Source organism: Heteronotia binoei, chromosome 13 (genome assembly GCF_032191835.1).
Source record: "Heteronotia binoei isolate CCM8104 ecotype False Entrance Well chromosome 13, APGP_CSIRO_Hbin_v1, whole genome shotgun sequence".
NCBI classification, from domain to species: domain Eukaryota; kingdom Metazoa; phylum Chordata; class Lepidosauria; order Squamata; family Gekkonidae; genus Heteronotia; species Heteronotia binoei.
In genome coordinates, this window is record NC_083235.1 from 8,886,868 (window position 1) to 8,908,459 (window position 21,592).

The 21,592-nt window shown below is 51.3% G+C and overlaps 1 protein-coding gene across 1 annotated transcript in view; it reads right to left on the reverse strand.

Annotated features, from left to right (window-relative positions):
* Window positions 1-1,426: 1,426 nt before the first annotated feature.
* LOC132581837 (protein bicaudal D homolog 2-like) overlaps window positions 1,427-21,592 on the reverse strand; it is a 32,237-nt gene continuing 12,071 nt past the window's right edge. The window contains exons 4-8 of the mRNA XM_060253253.1: window positions 19,408-19,560; window positions 15,746-16,162; window positions 11,158-11,916; window positions 5,490-5,641; window positions 1,427-1,676 (exon numbers count right to left, since the gene is read on the reverse strand). Coding sequence (XP_060109236.1) covers window positions 1,427-1,676; window positions 5,490-5,641; window positions 11,158-11,916; window positions 15,746-16,162; window positions 19,408-19,560 — 1,731 coding nt within the window. The remainder of the gene's footprint in view (window positions 1,677-5,489; window positions 5,642-11,157; window positions 11,917-15,745; window positions 16,163-19,407; window positions 19,561-21,592) is intronic.

Below are 21,592 nucleotides of genomic sequence, written 5' to 3' on the forward strand. Positions count from 1 at the left end.
CCAACCAATGGGATGCGGAGATCTGGCAACCCATGCATGGCTGGCACAAAAGACGATTTATATCCCGCCCTCCACTCTGAATCTCAGAGCTAGAGATGTGAAGGCCCAGAAAAAAATGGAAAAATTCGGAAAAAACCCGTCCCCCCCCCTCCCGATTTTTTCCCTGAGGCCTTTTTTTGTTTCTTTCCAAAAAACTGAAAAAAGAAAAGGAAACAAATTGATTATGGAACGTTTCATTTTAACATGATGAATAAAATATTTTAAGACAAGGTGGTTCAAATAGGAAACAGTTCAGGAGATGGTTGCTCCATTTGCCGCAATAACAAATAAATGTTATTTAAAAAGTAAATTCTGTTTGTAATGACTGTTTGGATACACTATAGTTTTTAATAAGCCAGTTGTGATTATTTCATGCCGAGCAAAATTGCCCATAGTCATATTTTATGTTCCTAAAGTAACAGAATGTCTGTCAATCTGGAAAAGAAAAAAGAAGTGCTAATGTAGCATTCTTTTTTTCAATTTTTCCAAAAATCTCTGGTTTTATTCGGGGGGGGGGGGGGGGGGGGATGGAAAAAAACCTGAGGCTTTTATCCCGAGCTTCAAAATTTCCAGAAAATTTACACCTCAGAGAAGTTCACAATCTCCTTTACCGATATGAACATATGAAGCGGCCTTCTACTGAATCAGCCCCTGGGTCCATCAAAGTCAGTCTTGTCTTCTCAGACTGGCAGCGGCTCTCCAGGGTCTCAAACTGAGGTTTTTCACGCCTCTTTGCCTGGACCCTTTTTAGTTGGAGATGCCGGGGATTGAACCTGGGACCTTCTGCTTACCGAGCAGATGCTCTGCCACTGAGCCACCGTCCCTCCCCATGAACATATGAAGCTGCCTTCTACTGAATCAGTCCCCTCAGTCCATCAAAGTCAGTCTTGTCTTCTCAGACTGGCAGCAGCTCTCCAGGGTCTCAAGTTGAGGTTTTTCATGCCTACTTGCCTGGACCCTTTTTAGTTGGAGATGCCGGGGATTGAACCTGGGACCTTCTACTTACTAAGCAGATGCTCTACCACTGAGCCATCGTCCCTCCCCATGAACATATGAAGCTGCCTTCTACTGAATCAGACCCTCGGTCCATCAAAGTCAGTCTTGTCTACTCAGACTGGCAGCGGCTTTCCAGGATCTCAAACTGAGGTTTTTCATGCCTACTTGCCTGGACCCTTTTTTTTAGTTGGAGATGCCGGGGATTGAACTTGGGACCTTCTGCTTACTAAGCAGATGCTTTACCGCTGAGCCACCTGCCCTCCCTAAAATCTTTTGTTGTGTTTGTCTGTGTCATATGAACATATGAAGCTGCCTTATACTGAATCAGACCCTGGGCCCATCCAAGTCAGCCTTATCTACTCAGTCCACTGAAGTCAGTCTTGTCTACCGATCATCTCCCTCCCTTCTGAACAGAGCCCTGTGCCCCTCTCGTCCTTACCACGGTGCTCTTGGCCGTTCGGAGGGGCCTCCGCCTGGCCCCCCGCACCTCCACAGGGTTCTCCAGGGACTCCAAGCGCTGGGTGAGCGCCAGCTTCTGCTGAATGGCCATGCGCAGCAGGGAGCTCAGCGTCTTCTTCTCATCCTCGGCTGCGGCCAGCTGCCGCTGCATCTCGTCCAGCTGGGTCACGTACTGGTCACACCTAGAATCACCGAATCATAACAGCTGGAAGGGACCTCTGGAGTCATCTGGTCCAACCCACTGCACGATGGACTAAATTCACAAAGGCCTCCCCCACACACACGCGCACATCCCCAGTGACCCCTGCTCCATGCCAAGATGATGATAAAAATACTCTCCATGTACAAAGCAGCTATTTAAATGTGACTGAAGATTCCTACATTTCATGTGCAAATCACAACAGTACCGTGAAACCATCCTGTGGATGCAACTTTGCTACTGTCCAGAGCAACATTCATAAATTAAAAGTCCAACAATGAAAAAAGAACCGGTCCAATCTCGTTTCGGATCTTGATAATCCTTCGTCGGGGCCTGTCCTTCTCATGCATAGGTACGGTAGTGTGATGGTGCTGCAGTTCATCGCTGCATCCCAGGCTCTCTCTAATTTCTATTCTCCTAAGGCAGGGGTCCCAAATCCCTGGGCCATGGACTGGTACCGGCCCGTGAGGAACCGGGCCACAGAGTGAAGCAAAAACATCGCACCCCCACTTTCGCCTGCCCGGGTCCCAGGTGGACGAAAGAGGCACCGCAACTTCACTCTGAAGCACTACCTTTTTCATTTGCCCGGATCCCGGGTATGTGGAAGGGGCAGCATCGCAGTGACGTTCACCTGCCCCTTATTTAAAGACCCCCATGGGCAACAGGGATGGGGTGTGGGGGCAACAAAAACCCCAACACCCCAGCCGGCCTGTGGAGAAATTGTCTTTCGCAAAACCGGTCCCTGATGCCAAAAGAGGTTGCGGGCCACTGTCCTAAGGGAACACCACTGCCAATTTCCTGTCAGCATTTGGTCGCCTGCATGGGACGGCTGCTTCACTGTGCTACTGCAATGTGCACGTGAAATGTTGACATTTTCAATTATATTTGAACAACTGTTTCGCACACGGAGAGGATTTTTGTTATTTCCTGGTTGTGTACCTCTGTGGTCCTGCTACCTGCTGACGCCGTGCCAAGAAGATGGCAAAACCTCCAGGATTCCTGGCCAAATCGACCTGGAGAAAAACTGCTTCCTGACCCCAAAGCGGTGATCAGCATTTCCCTGGGCATGTGAGAAAGGGCCATGAGAACGAAGCACTGATTGTCTTTCACAAAAGGATCTCGACAAGCTGGAATGGGTCCCAGAGGAGGGCGACGAAGATGGTGAGGGGTCTGGAGACCAAGTCCTATGAGGAAAGGTTGAAGGAGCTGGGGATGTTTAGCCTGGAGAGGAGGCGGCTGAGAGGTGAGAGGATCACCATCTTCAGGTACCTGAAGGGCTGTCATAGAGAGGATGTGGTGGGATTGTTTTCTGTGGTCCCGGAAGGCAGGACCAGAACCAATGGGTTGAAATTAAATCAAAAGAGTTTCCGGTTCAACATTAGGAAGAACTTCCTGACAGAGCGATTCCTCATTGGAACAGGCTCCCTTGGGAGGTGGTGGGCTCTCTTTCCTTGGAGGTTTTGAAACAGAGGCTAGATGGCCATCTGACAGCAATGAGGATCCTGTGAATTTAGGGGGAGGGATTTGTGAGTTTAGAGCAGTTCCTCAGTGGAACAGGCTTCCTCCTGGGAAGGTGGTGGGCTCTCCTCCCTTGGAGGTTTTTAAACAGAGGCTAGATGGCCATTTGACAGCAATGAAGATCCTGTGAATTTAGGGGGAGGGATTTGTGAGTTTAGAGCAGTTCCTCAGTGGAACAGGCTTCCTCCTTGGGAGGTGGTGGGCTCTCCTTCCTTGGAGGTTTTGAAAAAGAGGCTAGATGGCCATCTGACAGCAATGAGGATCCTGTGAATTTAGGGGGAGGGATTTGTGAGTTTAGAGCAGTTCCTCAGTGGAACAGGCTTCCTCCTTGGGAGGTGGTGGGCTCTCCTTCCTTGAAGGTTTTTCAACAGATGCTAGATGGCCATCTGACAGCAATGAAGATCCTGTGAATTTAGGGGGAGGTTTTTGTGAGTTTAGAGCAGTTCCTCAGTGGAACAAGCTTCCTCCTTGGGAGGTGGTGGGCTCTCCTTCCTTGGAGGTTTTGAAACAGAGGCTAGATGGCCATCTGACAGCAATGAGGATCCTGTGAATTTAGGGGGAGGGATTTGTGAGTTTAGAGCAGTTCCTCAGTGGAACAGGCTTCCTCCTTGGGAGGTGGTGGGCTCTCCTTCCTTGAAGGTTTTTCAACAGATGCTAGATGGCCATCTGACAGCAATGAAGATCCTGTGAATTTAGGGGGAGGTTTTTGTGAGTTTAGAGCAGTTCCTCAGTGGAACAAGCTTCCTCCTTGGGAGGTGGTGGGCTCTCCTTCCTTGGAGGTTTTGAAACAGAGCCTAGATGGCCCTCTGACAGGGATAAGGATCCTGTGAATTAAGGGGGAGGTGCTTGTGAGTTTCCTGCATTGTGCAGGGGGCTGGACTAGATGACCCTATAGGTCCCTTCCAACTCTAGGATTCTATTAGGAAGCACTTCCTGACTGTTAGAGCGGTTCCTCATTGGAACAGGCTTCCTCCTTGGGAGGTGGTGGGCTCTCCTTCCTTGGAGGTTTTTCAAAAGAGGCTAGATGGCCCTCTGACAGCAGTGAAGATCCTGTGAATTTAGGGGGAGGTATTTGTGAGTTTAGAGGGGTTCCTCAGTGGAACAGGCTTCCTCGGGAGGTGGTGGGCTCTCCTTCCTTGGAGGTTTTTCAACAGAGGCTAGATGGCCATCTGACAGCAATGAAGATCCTGTGAATTTAGGGGAAGGTGTTTGTGAGTTTCCTGCATTGTGCAGGCGGTTGGACTAGATGACCCTGGAGGTCCCTTCCAACTCTACGATTCTATGATGCAACCCTTCCTCTCATGATCTGCCCAATTCACAGGCTCTGCATTGCTGTCAGATGGCTATCTCGCCTCTGCTTAGAAACCTCCAAAGGAGAGCCCACTACCTCCCGATGAATCTTGTTCCACTGAGGAACCGCTCTAATCGGGAAGACAGAGAGGCTTTGAGGCTAAAGAGCAGCACCCCCCAAAAGTGACAATCCACAGAATTTTGGGATGGACTTGGTCATTTCAGCCATTTTTGCTGCCACACCAACCACACGACGTTTCACTGGACACTGGTTTCCTTTCCAGCTGTATCTGAAGCAGTGAGGCAAATTTGTAACCTGCCACAAATTACTCTCAGCGTTCTGCAATTAAGGATACGCCAATCTAGAGTTTTGACATATTTATTTCCTTCACTGTCTTTTGCCCCAGAATCAAATGCAACCAAATGGTTGCCACATAAGCTACGCTTGGTATTCCTGCTTGATCCTCGGATCTGTTAAACATCTTCATTGTGCTGTATGATAATTTACTGCTCACCTTCTCCTAACATATATGGACTGATCGTTTCCAATTTGGCTCTTTCGCACACATCGTGTAGCTCTTGAAGCACCCACCACCCCATCAGCCAGCATTTCTCTCCTTAAATCATTTCTCCAAGCCAAGCCAGCTGGTGGCTTGGAGGATTTATTTAAAGATGCTTTCTTTCCACCTCCACTTCCCCCATCTATTAATTCCCTTCTGCCCTTCCTTCCTGCCTTGCGGCTCTCAAACATCTGATGTTTATTCTCTGTGGCTCTTACATTAACGCAAGTTTGACCGCTCCTGCAATAAACTTTCTTCTTCTTTCTCCGCCGAGTGTTTCCACTGGTCAAGAACACTCAAGAGCGCAGATCTGTGAAACGTTACCGCCCTGCCCCTTTTACGGCATTGGTAGCAGAACACAAGCGCTCTATCTGGGCCAGCCGCCCTCCTCCCTCCCCAGCCAGGGCCCGCCCTCCTGGGCTCCTAACCTGCTGGCAAACATGGCGCGCAGCGAACAGAAGGTCGCCGCGTCTTCCTTCAAGGCTTTGAGCTCGTGCCGCAGCTTGGCCATCATCTCCGACATGAGCACCTTCTCGCCTTCGTACTGGCTTTTGAGATTGGAGAGGGCCGCCTCGGCTGTCTGCAGGGAGAAAGGCATGGTGGGGGCTGGAAGGGAGGCCAGCTGCTCCCAAAGCCGGCGCGCCCTCGTTCCTGTTCCCAGCTCCACCCCTTTGCGGACGGCACTGTCGTGAGCACGGGGCGAGGGTCTTTCCTGGCTTTTGCTTGCTCAGCACAGGGTGATTGGGAAAGAGGGGGTCAACCCAAAAGAGCGGGTTTACTTCCAGGCAGGGCTGTTTTTGTAGCAGGAGCTTCTCTGCATATTAGGCCTCACCCCCCCCCCCCCCGATGTAGCCAATCCTCCTGGAGCTGACAGTAGGCCCTGTATGAAGAGCCCTGTAAACTCTTGGGGGATTGGCTGCATCAGGGGGGGGAGTGGCCTAATAGGCAAAGGGGTTTCTGCTGGAATTCCACCCCTGGGCCGCACACCCCTGATGTAGCCAATCCTTCTGGAGCTTACCATAGGCCCTGTACGAAGAGCCCTGTAAGCTCTTGGAGGATTGGCTGCATCAGGGGGGAGTGGCCTAATAGGCAAAGGGATTTCTGCTGGAATTCCACCCCTGGGCCGCACACCCCTGATGTAGCCAATCCTTCTGGAGCTTACCATAGGCCCTGTACGAAGAGCCCTGTAAGCTCTTGGAGGATTGGCTGCATCAGGAGGGAGTGGCCTAATATGCAAAGGAGTTTCTGCTAGAATTGCACCCCTGGGCCGCACACCCCTGATGTAGCCAATCCTTCTGGAGCTTACCATAGGCCCTGTATGAAGAGCCCTGTAAACTCTCGGGGGATTGGCCACATCGGGGGTGTGGTCTAATATGCAAATGTGTTCCTCCCCCCAAAAAGCCCTGCTTCCAGGTCAGCAACCGGAACATCAGGACAGAAGATTGTTCTCAGCAGCTGTGGAAATTTTGCCGCTGACTGAAGGGTTTACAAGGCCAGAGAGGAGCAGAGGCTGTGTTGGCGTGTGGTAGAACAGCTAGATTTGACTCCGATAGCACCTTAGTGACCAGGAAGATTTTGGGGGGGTGAAAGCTTTCAAGAGTCGAAGCCCCACCCATTAGATTTGTTCAGATATTATTCAGAATGGACATCTCCAAATTCTTATATCTCAGGCAGAAGGTGGGAGGGGTGTCGAAAAGAAGGAATTTAGGACGCAGAGGTACAATGCCCCTTACAACCGGCTTGATTACAGCAGAGGGGAAACGCTTGGGGGCAAAAATTAGCATCTGTAGTGAGACAAGAGTCCTAGGTCTGTATTCAGTCCTGGGAGGGGTCCATTGTTACGAACTGGCGAATGAACAGTCTCCCATTGTAATGTCCCCTTAAAGCGTCCCTGTTTGAGGACTGCCGCTCTTAGGTCAGCAATAGAATGAAAATCAAAATGTTCTTGCACTGTTTTTTTTTTTTTTAGTGTTGTGGTTTTTAACGTCGTACATGCAGTGCCGGCGCCGGGGAGCCAACACAAAGCAGAGGTGGTTGGCCACTGCTTGCCTCTGCATGGATTTCCTTGGTGGTTTCTCATCCAAGTCCTCACCAGGCCCGTAGCCATGGGGGGGAGGGGGAGGCCCCCCCACCCCTCCTTGGGCCTTTATGGTCCCTCCGTTCCCCAGCCCCCGCGCTCTCTGCACTGCTTTGCTGGCCCCCCCCCCCACTCCGCGGGTGCCCCCTCTCCCAACTCACCAACACGGCAAAACAGTGAAAAGCAGGCTTTCAGGGGCTATTTCAAGGCATACCCCCCCCCCCCGCTGATCACGTGACCGGAGGGGAAAGCCACCCCAAGCCCGGGCGGTTCGTATACCGGCTTTCCGCCACACACAGCAAATTCAGCGCTGGGTGCAGTGGAAACTTGCTGAGTGCACCGGAAAGCCGGCGTAGGAACCGCTGGCCTTGGAGCGGCTTTTCCCGTTGGTCACGTGATCGGCGGGCAGGTGCCTTGAAATAGCCCCGGAAGTTTTTCACTGTTTCGCCATGTTGGTGAGTTGGGAGGGAGGTGCTGTGCGGAGGGGTGCGGGGCCAGAGAGGGGGCCCTACATCCAAATTTTTTCCCGTGCCCCCTCCCCCCAATATGGAATTTTCTGGCTACGGGGCCTGGTTCTCACCAGGGCTGACCCTGCTTAGCTTCTGAGATCTGACTAGCCTGGGCCATCCAGGCCAAGGCACAGAAAGTGGGATCAAGTTGCAGCTGACTTACGGCGAGCTTGTAGGGCTTTCAAGGCAAGAGGGGCTGTGGCTCACTGGTAGAGCATCTGCCTGGCATGCAGAAGGTCCCAGGTTCAACCTCCAGCATCTCCAGATAAAAGGAGCAGGCAGGAGGGGATGGGAAAGACCTTGACCTGAGACCCTGGCTTAGTGGTAGAGCCTCTGCTTGGCATGCAGAAGGCTCCAGGTTCAATTCCCAGCATCTCCAGTTAAAAGGACCAGGCAGGAGGTGGTAAGACGTCGACCTGAGACCCTGGCATCTCCAGTTAAAAGGACCAGGTAGGTGATGTGTGGCTCTCAAAGCATTTAAAGTTGCTTGAAAAATGCATTTAAAGTTGCTTTCTCTCCACCTCCCCCCATCTATTTGCTTTCCTGTTTTTGTGGCTCTCAAACATCTGACGTTTATTCTACTGGCTTGGCGAAGTGATTTAAAGAGAGAACCCCCAAGTCAGCCGATGGGACAGTGGGGGTTCAAGAGCCACAAAGTATGTGTGAAAGAGCCACCTGTGGCTCCCGAGCTGCGCTTTGGCCACCTCTGGAATACTTCATTTCACAGCAAGTTCGTTTTAAAAATTATAGATTGGAGGGGGAAGAAGTTAAGACTCCACTCCAAAACTGCTATTGTGAGGAACCCTATGAAGGGATAGGAGGAAATATGCTTTGAAATACCGTAACCTTTGTTTGAGATATGGGACATTTCAATTCACTTTAGAGAATCCTCAGTTTAACTCTGGAGAGCGAGAGAGAGAGAATTTTAGAGCGACAGTCAAACTGGGAAATACAATGGACAGGCACTGCCATCTGGCCAGAGACGTTCAACAGCCATGCTGGGTTGCTTTGTCGTTTCCAAGTCAAGCATCAAAGAAAAAAAAATATCCTTGTCCCAACTCTGGGATGGCTGCCCAGCAGCGGTCGGGCAGGAAATGTTTGGCAGTGCCTACAAGGGTTTGACTGGGTCCCCAAACCGTCCCCAAACTGGAGACGAAAGGTTTGCAGTCTGGTTCGCCAACGTGAGCAAAGATCAGGAAGAAGCAAAAACGAAAGCCCATTTCTTGAAGAGGCATACTGGAGGCCCTGATCTGAACGATCAGGGTAGGCAGGGTCAGATCTCGGAACTAAGTGAGGTCAGCTCTGGCTAGCATACAGATGAGAGAACAAGGAAGTCCAGGGAAGATGATACTGGATTTATATCCCGCCCTATACTCTGAATCTCAGAGCAGCTCACAATCGCCATTATCTCCCCTGTGAGGTAGGTGGGGCTGAGGGCTCTGACAGAAGTTGCCCTTTCAAGGACAGCTCTGCGAGAGCTCTGGCTGACCCAAGGCCATTCCAGCAGCTGCGAGTGGAGGCGTGAGGAATCAAACCTGGTTCTCCCAGATAAGAAGATGATGATGATTTTGGATTTATATCCTGCCTTATACTCTGAATCTCAGAGTCTCAGAGCAGTCACAATCTCCTCTACCTTCCCCCCCCCCCAACAAACACCCCATGAGGTAGGTGGGGCTGAGAGAGCTCTGACAGAAGTTGCCCTTTCAAGGACAGCTCTGCAAGAGCTCTGGCTGACCCAGGGCCATTCCAGCAGCTGCAAGTGGAGGCGTGAGGAATCCAACCTGGTTCTCCCAGATAAGAAGATGATGATGATTTTGGATTTATATCCTGCCTTATACTCTGAATCTCAGAGCGGTCACAATCTCCTCTACCTCCCCCCCCCCCACAACAAACACCCTGTGAGGTAGATGGGGCTGAGAGAGCTCTGACAGAAGTTGCCCTTTCAAGGACTGCTTTGATGAAAGCTTCGATGAAAGCTATTGCTGACCCAAGGCCATTCCAGCAGCTGCAAACGGAGGAGTGAGGAATCAAACCCGGTTCTCCCAGATAAGAGTCCGCACACTTAACCGCTACACCAAACTGGCTCAAACAGGGACGCTGTGTAGAGGCAGGCAATAGCAAACCACCTGTGAACGTGAATGGCCCAGGCTAGCCAGATCTTGTCACATCTCAGAAACTAAGCTGTCGGCCTTGGCCGGTATTCGGATGGGAGACCATCAAAGAAGTCCACGGTCACTACGCAGAGGCAGGCAATGGCAAACCACCTCTGTCCATCTCTTTCCTTGAGCTGGACGGCCCAGCCTAGCCTGACCTCGTCAACTTATGGAAGCTAAACAGGGTCACCTCCGGTTGTTACTTGGATAAGAGCTCACCAAGGGAGTGCAGGCTGGCTACGCAGAGGCAGGCAAGGGCAAATCATCTCCAGTCCTCTCCTACCCTGAAAACCCTACGGGTTCTTATATCCATTCCGACTGCTGTTTGACACACAGAGCTTTTGACTCTCTCTTAAGCTCGTATCGTGAACACTTCGTTTGGCCTCTAACGTGCTACTGGATTTGAACCTAGCTGCCTCGCTCGCTTTGGGATCAGGACCCACAAGCTGGGAAACGCTGCCCGAGAGTTCTTCCTGCTACTCCCTGTACCAGGGGTGTCGAACTCATTTGTTATGAGGGCCGGATCTGACATAAACGAGACCTTGTCGGGCCGGGCCACGTTGGGCCGGACTATGTATGTGCCCATTTAAGATTAGGTAGCAGAGATATAGCTTTTATAAAGGACACAGACAAACACAACTGAAGATTTGTTTTTTTAAAAAACCCTTAAAACATTAGCACTCGTTGGTCTTCAAGGTGCTTTCTTTGTATTTGGGCAAAGGAAGCTTTGGCTCTTTCCTTCCTTCCCCAGGGGACCAGAAGGGAGAGGAGCCTCAGCCAACAGAAGGAAGAGAGGCTTGGCTCAGTAACTCTGCTGTGCAATTGACAGAGCCTAGCAAAGCAAACCCTGCCTCCCTCCCTTCATCCCCAAGGGAGGAGCCTCAGCCAATGGAGAAAATTGAGGCTTTGCTCTGTAGCTTTTTTGCTGTTGAGCAAGTCTGGCAAAGAAAGCTCTCCCTCCACCTCCATTCCTCCCTGGGGGAGGAGCCTCAGCCAATGGAGAAAATAGAGGCTTTGCTCTGTAGCTCCTGTGCACTTGAGCAAGCCTGGCAAAGCAAGCTGTGATGCAGAAGGAAGTAAGAGAGGGAGAAGGAAGCAGATGACAGCCAGTTGCTCAGGGGCCTGATAGGAGCCCTCCGGGGGCCTGATTCGGCCCCCGTGCTGCATGTTTGACACACCTGCCCTATACCAACAGTGGGGCAGGACCATCTTCTGTGCCAACATTTGCCGTCACAACAGAGACTGGCTCTCAAACCTGGCCACGTGCTCACATCTCCTCCCCCAGGGTGGAGAACTGAGCACAGCTGCCCCCCACCGAGCACCACCCCCCTCCGGGCAAAGCTTCCTCCTCGCCTACCTGCTTGTTGGCCTTCAGGACCGTGCGCAGGGTGGCGATCTGCTCCCGCTTGGTGCTCAGCAGGGACTTCAGCTTCAGCACTTCCTCCACCAGCGTCTCCTGGTCCCGCTCCAGTTCCGCCCCGTGCCCCGCGGGGCTCTGCTGGAGCGCAAGGGACAGCGCCACCTGCAGGTGCCCCAGCTGCTCCCGCAGGACGCCCGTCAGGCTGGCCGAGTGGAGGGGCTCCAAGCCGCAGGGTGAGCCAGGGCTGCTGCTGGGAGACCGGTCACCGCTGCTGCCCACCTCTGGCTTCCTGGAAGACCACCTCCGGCGCGCGCTCTGGGCTCCGCGGCCCTCCCGGTAGTAATCCAAGACCACCCGCTGCGGGGTGATGCTGTGGCAGGTGCAGACATGGTGGTACAGCCCCGCCAGCTCCTCCGAGAAGCCCAGGAGCTCCTCCTGGACCTGAGCCAGGCGTGACTGGCACTCCAGGGCGATCCTGCGGGCAACCCTCAAGTCCACTTCCAGCTGGGCAGCCACCTCCTTCTCCCTTTGGGCAGTCAGCTGGGCCTTCTTCACCGCCTCGCAGCAGTCCTCCCTCTCCTGGAGCGACTGTCTCGGTGAGGTCCTGTCTCGGTGAGGGCCGGCCTCCAAGGCCTGACAGTGCGGCGCGTCCCGGCTGTTGCGCAGCTGCTGCTGAGCCAGGGCCTCCTTGGTGGTGGTGAGCTGCGTCTTCAGTTCCTGCAGGTCGGAAGCCAGGGAGGTCTTCTCGTTTTCTGCCTGGGGACACAAGCAAAGGAGACATGCCAGAAAACGGGGGGGCAAGCTGCACGCGTTAAAGGCACTCTTTCAGACTACACCTGGTGGCCAGGAGAGCCTTCGATTTCCCAACTCCCCTCGTTACGTAGCCTCAACCCATCTGGGCCAGGCTGATCCGAGCTTCTGGAACCTCCCAGCTGGACTACTGCAACGTGTGCTGCATGGGGCTGCCCTTGAAGACAGCCCCAAAGCAACAATTGGCCCAGAATGCAGCAGACCAACATTTGTGAGGGGGCTATCTGCTGAAACTGCTGTGTTGGCTGCCAGTCTGTTTCTGTGTTCAATGCAAGCTACTGGTTACGGATCTTTAATGCCCTTTGCAAGCTGGGCCCCATGTATCACGAATAAAACAAAATAAATGGAAAAAATTATTAATGACGTTTCAAGTTCCTGCTTCGTTTCAGTGCTATTCGGGACTTAGGATTTCTGTCTTCCAAGTCTGTGGCCTGTAAGCAACCGGGCAGTGAGTTGTATAATTATTTCATTATATATTACAATGTAGTAGTAAAAAGACAACATTGGATTTATATCCGCCCTCCACTCCGAATCTCAGAGCGGCTCACAATCTTCTTCATCTTCCTCCCCCACAACAGACACCCCCTGTGAGTGGGTGGGGCTGAGAGAGAGCTCTCCCGGAAGCTGCCCTTTCAAGGACAGCTCTGCGAGAGCTATGGCTGACCCAAGGCCGTTCCAGCAGCTGCAAGTGGGGGAGTGGGGAATCAAGCCTGGTTCTCCCAGTTAAGAGTCTGTGTGCTTCACCACTACACCTCAGAGTGGCTCACAATCACCTTCCCTTCCTCTCCCCACAACGGACACCCTGTGAGGTGGGTGGGGCTGAGAGATGGCACTCTCAGAAGCTGCCCTTTCAAGAACAGCTCTAAGAGAGCTATGGCTGACTCAAGGCTGTTCCAGCAGCTGCAAATGGAGGAGAGGGGAATCAAACCTGGTTCTCTCAGATAAGAGTCCGTGCCATGCACGTCACCACCGCACCGAAATAAAGTGCACAATTGTATCATCCCGAAACCACTGCCCCCCTCCCCTCCGAATCTCAGAGCGGCTCACAATCTTCTTCATCTTCCTCCCCCACAACAGACGAAAAATTGCCTTCCACAAAACCGGTCCCTGGTGCCAAAAAGGTTGGGGAATGCTGCTCTAGAGAACCTGAGAAGGAGGGGGACGTGCCTCTATCAGCGAGGTCAGTGCAGCTTCCAAATCTGCTTCTGCAAGAACAGGCTGGCCTAGCAGGTGGCCCCGCTAATCTTCTGCACAGCTGGGCAGCCTGGGGCAGTGGGGGTGGGGAAGGCAGAGCAGGGCCAGGTGAGAGCCCTGACGCCAGCTGGGTAGGATGTGCGGCTGCTCAGAATAACTTTTAGTGGCTTCCTGCTACGAACCCGGCAGGCAACAGAGACACGCTCAGCTCAAGGCTGATGCCTTCTCTTTCTCTCTCACACACGCAAACAGGACCAACGCCTCTAGCATTCCGACACCCGATATCCAGGGGGTACGGTATCAACCCCGATGGAGGAGCAGCCTGAATGTAAAAGGATCCCCTTCAAGTTTACCATTTATATAGACCTGTAAGTTAGCCCTAAGAGCCCCGTGGCACAGAGTGGTAAAGCTGCAGTGCTGCAGTCTGAGCTCTCTGCTCACGACCTGAGTTCGATCCCGGTGGAAGCTGGGTTCAGGTAGCTGGCTCAAGGTTGACTCAGCCTTCCATCCTTCCGAGGTTGGTAAAATGAGTCCCCAGCTTGCTGGGGGGAAAGCGTAGATGACTGGGGAAGGCAATGGCAAACCACTCTGTAAAGTCTGCCATGAAAACGCTGTGAAAGCAATGTCACCCGAGTCAGAAACGACTGGTGCTTGCACAGGGGACTACCTTTACCTTTTACTAAGTTAGGCCTGCATGGCTTGGGATGGGGGTATCTGAAGGACTATTTTCTTCCATACTTTCCTGCCCCTGAATTAAGAAGACTGCAGATTTATACCCCGCCCTTCTCTCTGAATCAGAGTCTCAGAGCAGCTTACTATCTCCTATATCTTCTCCCGCCACAACAGACACCCTGTGTGGTGGATGGGGCTGAGAGAGCTCTCCCAGAAGCTGCCCTTTCAAGGACAACTCCTGCAAGAGCTATGGCTGACCCAAGGCCATTCCAGCAGCTGCAAGTGGAGGAGTGGGGAATCAAACCCAGTTCTCCCAAATAAAAGTTCGCACACTTAACCACTACACCAAACTGGCTAAGATCAAGGGAGAGGCCCTCCTGTCCGTCCCATCCACCAAAGCAGCTCATTTGATGGGTATGTGAGACAGGGCCTTTTTTGGTGGCAGCCCCACGCTTCTGGAACCACCTCTCTGGGGAGACATGCCTGGCCCCCTCCCTTGTGATCTTCCGGAGGCAGTTGAAGACTTTTTTTTTTATTTATTTAGGACTGCATTTGGTTAGGTTTATTAGAAGTCTTGAGCAGTGGTTTTAAATTCCAAGTTTTTAAAAATGGATTCAGGTGGGTAGCTATGTTGGTCTAAAGGAACAAAACAAATTTTTGAGTCCGGTGACACCTTTAAGACCAGTGAAGCTGAATTCTGGGTATCAGCTTGTGTGCGCAGGCACACTTCTTCAGAGCAGAAACGTCAGGTTTTTGAACCACCCCACCCCCCAACGCATTGCAAGTCCAGAATGCAGAAAAATTTACAGGGAGCCGTCTTGGGCTATATCCTTAATTGGTTTAGTGTGCTGTTTTTTTATTGTTTTAAAGTATGCTGTGCGTTGCCCTGAGCCTGGCATTAGTTGGGATAGGGCAATTAATTAAATTGAATTCTGGCTGACATCCTTAAATTTAATTCTGACCATGTTTGAATGCATCTGTAAGCTCGGTTTTATCTTGATTTTATCTCCAATGTTTAAATTTTTATATCCTGTGTATTTTTATCTGAATCTATTATGCCATTAAAGGTTTGGTATGGTAATTAAATTGAATAAATAATAATAATTAAAAAAATGTATTCCTAAAGAAACAACCCCATCTTTTCTTTGCTGGCAGACTTGGGGAAAAGCCCATTTTCTATTTGCATAAATACAGTTAGGGCTTTTTTTGGTAGAAACAGCCCAGCAGGAACTCATTTGCACATTAAGCCACACCCCCTGTTGCCAAGCCAGCCAGAACTGCGTTCCTCTGTGTTCCTGCTCAAAACCCCCCCCGTAGATTTACACCCCACCCTTCTCTCTGAATCACAGCCTCAGAACAGCTTACAGTCTCCTTTATCTTCTTCCCCCACAACAGACACCCTGTGAGGTAAGTGGGGCTGAGAGAGTTCTCCCAGAACCTGCCCTTTCAAGGACAGCTCTGCAAAAGCGATTGCTGACCCAAGGCCATTCCAGCAGCTGCAAGTGAAGGAGCGGAGAATCAAACCCTGTGAGATGGGTGGGGCTGAGACACCTTTGACATAGACTGCTCTTGAGAGAACAGCTCTGAGAGAACTTGTGACAAACCGAAGGTCACTCCAGCAGCTGCAAGCGGAGGAGTGGGAAATCAAACATGGTTCTCCCAGGTAAGAGTCTGCACTCTTAGCCACTACGCCAAAAAAGCCCTCGATACAGTATTTCTCCTTGGATCTGCTGGACCTCCACACTAATTCTCAGGATCAGAGCTTGGAACTTGTCTTGGTGTTCCATCACAACACAGGCAGCTGCACCGTCCAAGAGGAATGCAGTTCCGCTGCTGATCCCAGAATCCCACAGCTCCTCCCCGTGGCTCAAGGCACACCGATCACGGCCCCCTTTTCGACCCCCCTCACCTGGAGCAGCTGCTCTTGCAGCTTGTGGATCTCCGCTAGGCTGAGCTCGCTGAAGAGGTCCGCCACAAGGCTCGGGGCGGGCCGGCTGCAGTGGGCCGCGGAGGCCAGGCCGTCCCCCAGGGTGCTGCCGTTGGCGAAGCCGCTGTCCTGTTCCTCGCCTTCCGCCTGGCTGTAGCTCAGCTCCTCCAGGTTGGCCTGCAAGCTGTTGGGCGAGGCATGGGGCCCCCGGGAGCAGGCGGCCAGCTCCCGCCGCAGCTCCTGCTTCTGCTCCCGCTCTGCCTGCAGGGTCTCCAGCGCCTCCTGCAGCTGGTGCTCTGCCAGATCCCGCAGGCGCCCCAGTTCCGACAGCTGGCTGCCCGCAAGCACCAGCTCCTCCTCCCGGCAGCTGAGCGCACGTTTGACGCTCTCAAACTCCACCTGGGCGAGGGATGAGATTTGTGGTCAGCGCCAGTAGCAAGCTTCTCCTTCCAGGTCTACATGTAATCTGATTTATCACTTCTTTGAAACATTAGCTACGTTTCTTCCTTACGGGGCTCATGGCAGCTTGCAACACATAAAATGAAACAGGTTTTTAAAACCCCTATTAATTTTTTTTTTAAATGTAAACTCACAATTTAGGACAAGTAGAGACTTAAACCAAATATACTCCTGACTACAATCATCTTCAGTTGCTTCTCAAGATTGAAAGTGAGGGGAGTAGGCACACTTCCCTAGAGGCTGTTCTGTAATCAGGGGGCCTGTCACTGAAAAGGCCCTGTCCCATATGCCCAACCATCAAAGAAGCTTCTTTGGACAGTCATAAGAGAAGCCACGTTGGATCAGGCCAGTGGCCCATCCAGTCCAACACTCTGTGTCACACAGTGGCCAAAAAACCCAAGCGCCATCAGGAGGTCCACGAGTGAGGCTAGAAGCCCTCCCACTGTGCCCCACCCCAAGCACTAAGAGCACAAAGCATCACTGGTCACCGCAACTCAAAAAGGATATTATAGCATTGAAAAAAGTCCAAGAAAGGGCAACTAGAATTATTAAAAGTTGGGAACACTTTCCCTATGAAGAAAGGTTAAAACACTTAGGGCTCTTTAGCTTGGAGAAACGTCGACTGCAGGGTGACATGAGAGAGGTTTACAAGATAATGCATGGGATGGAGAAGGTAGAGAAAGAAGTACTTTTCTCCCTTTCTCACAATACAAGAACTCGTGGGCATTCAATGAAATTGCTGAGCAGTCGGGTTAGAATGGATAAAAGGAGGTACTTCTTCACCCAAAGGGTGATTAACTGGTGGAAGAGTGACTTTAAAGCCCTGCATGGCTTGGTATCAGGGTTTTTAAAGGACAGTCTTCCCCCATATGCTCCCACCTGGGAATTACGGTAACAGGAAAAGGTTATTCTGACTGGGAGGAGGTGGTGGCTACAAGCATAGACAGCTTCAAGAGGGGGTTGGATAAACATATAGAGCAGAGGTCCATCAGTGGCTATTAGCCACAGCATATTGTTGGAACTCCCTGTCTGGGGCAGTGATGCTCTGTATTCTTGGTGCTTGGAGGTGCACAGTGGGAGGGCTTCTAGCCCCACTGGTGGACCTCCTGATGGCACTTGGGTTTTTTTTATCACTGTTTGACACAGAGTGTTGGACTGGATGGGCCATTGGCCTGATCCAACATGGCTTCTCTTATGTTCTTATGTGACGCAGAGTGTTGGACTGGATGGGTCATTGGCTTGATCAAACATGGCTTCTCTTATGTTCTTATGTGACGCAGAGTGTTGGACTGGATGGGCCACTGGCCTGATCCAACATGGCATCTCTTATGTTCTTATGTGACACAGAGTGTTGGACTGGATGAGCCATTGGCCTGGTCCCACATGGCTTCTCTTACGTTCTTCTGTGACACAGAGTGTTGGACTGCATGGGCCATTGGCTTGATCCAACATGGCTTCTCTTATGTTCTTATGTGACACAGAGTGTTGGACTGCATGGGCCATTGGCTTGATCCAACATGGCTTCTCTTATGTTCTTATGTGACACAGAGTGTTGGACTGCATGGGCCATTGGCTTGATCCAATATGGCTTCTCTTATGTTCTTATGCCCCAGACAGAGAGTTCCAACAATACACTGCGGCTAATAGCCACTGATGGACCTCTGCTCCATATGCTTATCCAACCCCCTCTTGAAGCTGTCTATGCTTGTAGCCACCACCTCCTCCCAGTCAGAATAACCTTTTCCTGTTACCTTAATTCCCAGGTGGGAACATGTGGGGGAAGACTGTCCTTTAAATACCCTGATGCCAAGTCATGCAGAGCTTTAAAGTCAACCACCTTGATATCCTGCAGGTAGCAAGCTATTTCCAATCCAACCAGGTCTTTTGACCAGCTCCTCTAGGGCAGTGGTGGCCGATGGAAGCTCTCCAGATGTTTCTTGCCTACAACTCCCATCATCCCCAGCCAGCATGGCCAATGGCTGGGGCTGATGGGAGTTGTAGGCAAAAAAAAAAAACATCTGGAGAGCTACCGTTGGCCACCCCTGCTCTAGGGCACCACTTTCAACCACGGAACAAGCCCTGGCAAGGCACTCTTGTGCCAAGACCTGGCAGCTGCCAAGCCATATTTCACGTGCTTTTAAAAAAATCTTGCACATCGAGACGAGAGAACAAGATCACAGGACAGCAGTGGGAAAAACATGCATGCACAGGAGGAGCCTCGTAAGCCCGCTTTTGATTAGACATACCGATTTCAGGACAACCGCCAAGCCACTGTCCCTTCTTCTGCCCATAAGCCAAGCAAGGGTCGGCAAAGAGCCACGAACCAATATGGTCGCAACCCCCAAGTTAGGAAGGTTCCTGGTGATTTGGGGGTGCAGCCTGGAAAGGGACCTCGGTGGGGCATAAAGCAATAAATCCCACCCTCCAAAACAGCCACTGTCTCCAAGGGAACTGATCTGTCGTTTGGAGATGGGGAGATAAGGAAGGCACTGCCCCCGTGAAAAATCGTCCTATAACTCATCTTAACACTTCAAACGCACTCAGAACACAAACTTACTAATATTCATTACTGTACAAACAGCAGAATAACTGACAATCTACGGATAAGGTAGAACAGGTAAAGGGTCAAACGTATAACACAAAGTCCTTAGCGGTACTTAACAGCCGAGTCCATTCATGCTTTTTTCCTCCATTCACTCAACGCAGATCCGGTGGATTGTTCATTAATTATTCCGCTGTTTGTACAATAATGAATATTGTGTTCTGAGTGTGTTTGAAGTGTTGAGTTATAGGACGATTTTCACAGGGGCAGTGCCTTCCTTATCTCCCCCCCCCCAGCCCCACAATGAGTCTCACTTTTGTTGCCAAACCCACCTGCAGGCCTCGGATTCAGCGGGAGCTCACAGGAGCACAACTCCTGAACCTTTCTGAGGGCTCCCCCTCCTCCCCCACACCTTGTCCACTGAATACTAGATGCAGCTGCATAACAATCCCTGGATGAGCTCCACCACCTATTTTCTACAAAACAATCCCTGCCCACCTAGAAGGTGGCAACAATCCGCGTACAACTGCCAAGTGTTAGCCCCTATATGAGTCGTGTTAGCTTTCAAATCAGGTCCCCAGTCGCTGAAGGACAGGTCCTGTTGCCAGTTTTAGACCACTTGGGCACAGGCGCTGGCCAATACCTGGCTGCCCTTGAGCACGGAGACCTGCTTCTGCAGGGAGATGTTCTCCTCCTCCAGCTCTGTGCAGTCCTGCAGCTGACGCAGCTCTCTTGCCTTCACCTGTTTCAGTTGCTCACGCAGCCGGGCGCGCTCCGAGTCCATGCTCTGGCATTCCTGACACAAGGGAAAGAGCGGCACCCAAGTCAGGTATTGCCAGAAGGCAGATCGCACACGAGAGCGATATATTACTACCATCACAGCCCAGCAACATCAAAAGCACATTAGCAAATAAGTTTAAGGGAAAACCGTTATGAAACAAAATACAAAAAACAGCAAATATGCCTCATTAAATCAGCACCAAACCACAGTTAAGCTCTAGTAACTGTTCAGAATCCAACAACTCTTATCTGTAGTTCCAGAGTCGAAGACGGTTAGAAGCAGGGGGGTTTTTTGTAGCAGGAACTCCTTTGCGTATTAGGCCACACACCCCTGGTGCGGTCAATCCTCCAAGAGCTTACGGGGCTCTTAGCACAGGGTCTACTGTAAGCTCCAGGAGGATTGGCTACATCAAGGGGGTGTGGCCTAATACGCAAAGAAGTTCCTGCTACAAAAAGAGCCCTGGTTAGAAGGAGGTATTCCATTCCTTCCGTCTTCCAGGGTTGTTTTTTCTTTTCTTTTTCGAGGATAGGAAAAATAAGTGCATTATCAGACATTGTCACAAAAGGGGCAGTGAAGCAGAATATGCCCAACTGTTTCAATTTCCTGGTTTGCACGGACGTTCACGGAGCGGCACACAACAGGATCTCCCTTCCAAAAGCGCAGACAAAAGCAGTGGAGCGGGTCAGAGTGAAACTCTGGCTGTAATTGGGGCACAGGAGAGAAAAAAGGGATTGATTGGCAAGCAAGCCAGAAATATCTGAGAACCTGAGAGCCATGAAAGGACCACATTCGGTTCCTGGGCAATTTCCTCTGCCCCCAGCAGTTCATATGAAGCTGCCTTCTACTGAATCAGACCCTCGGTCCACCAAAGTCAGTATTGTCTACTCAGTCTGGCCCCCAGGGTCTCAAGCTGAGGTTTTTCACGCCTACTTTCCTGGACCCTTTTTAGTTGGAGATGCCGGGGATTGAACCTGGGACCTTCTGCTTACCAAGCAGATGCTCTACCTCTGAGCCACCATCCCTCCCCCATTCTTCCACTCTTAACATTCCCAGTGTGCAAGAGACTTCCCACACGGTTAACATTTTCATCTCCACCAGCCTTCCAAGTGGTGCTCCAGCTATGCCAAACATATGTTTGCCCAAGTCATGAAGTCTGTCCTTTTAGGGACAGCAGGTTTACTCTGAAGCTTAACCAACTGTGTGTGCGTGTATACACACTAGGGGTCCCCAACGCAGTGCCTGTGAGCGCCATGGCACTCCCACCAACACCTTTCCTGGTGCCCACCACATCTTTAAGTGGGTAGGGTCAGGTGGAACTTTTGCCCAGTGAGGCTTCTGATTGGCTATGCAGATTTTTTTTTTAAAAAAAATGTTGCTATTTTGCACAGCTGTTTTTACAGCTGCGCCCGCCACACTGTGTCAGAAGCCCAATGGTGCCTGCAGGCCCAAGAAGGTTAGGGACTCCTGGTGTACGCCACCGACACGTTCCTGAAGACACCATCAGAGACTGGAGTGGTCCCTGAAAAGACAGAAGATAGATGACCATCTGTGCCCTGTTATTCAAACACAGTATAGGCAGCTGAAGGAGTAAATGGGAAAGGCAGGAATCAATACCCCAAGACATCTGCGCGAAAAAGCTTCGCTTAGAGTTAAGTGCTCCAGAAACAAACGGCTCATGGCTCATTTCTTGGCACATGTGAAAGAGCAAGTCTGTGTTCCAAGAATAGAAGCCTCACAGATATTTTTGGGGCTCCGGTTTTCAGCTTTATTCTTGCACTGGGTATGTGTCCACAAGCAGGGAAGTTTGGGCCTGGACAGCCAAGCTTTCTTTACTATTATAGATAGAATCCTAGAATCATGAAGCTGGAAGAGACCCCCCAGGGTCATCTAGTCCAACTCCCTGCACAATGCAGGAACTTCACAAATACCTCTCCCTAAGTCCAGGATCAGCATTTGCTGTCAGATGGCCACCTAGCCTCTGTTGAAAAACCTCCAAGGAAGGAGAGCCCACCATCTCCTGAGGAAGCCTGTTCCACTGAGGAACCGC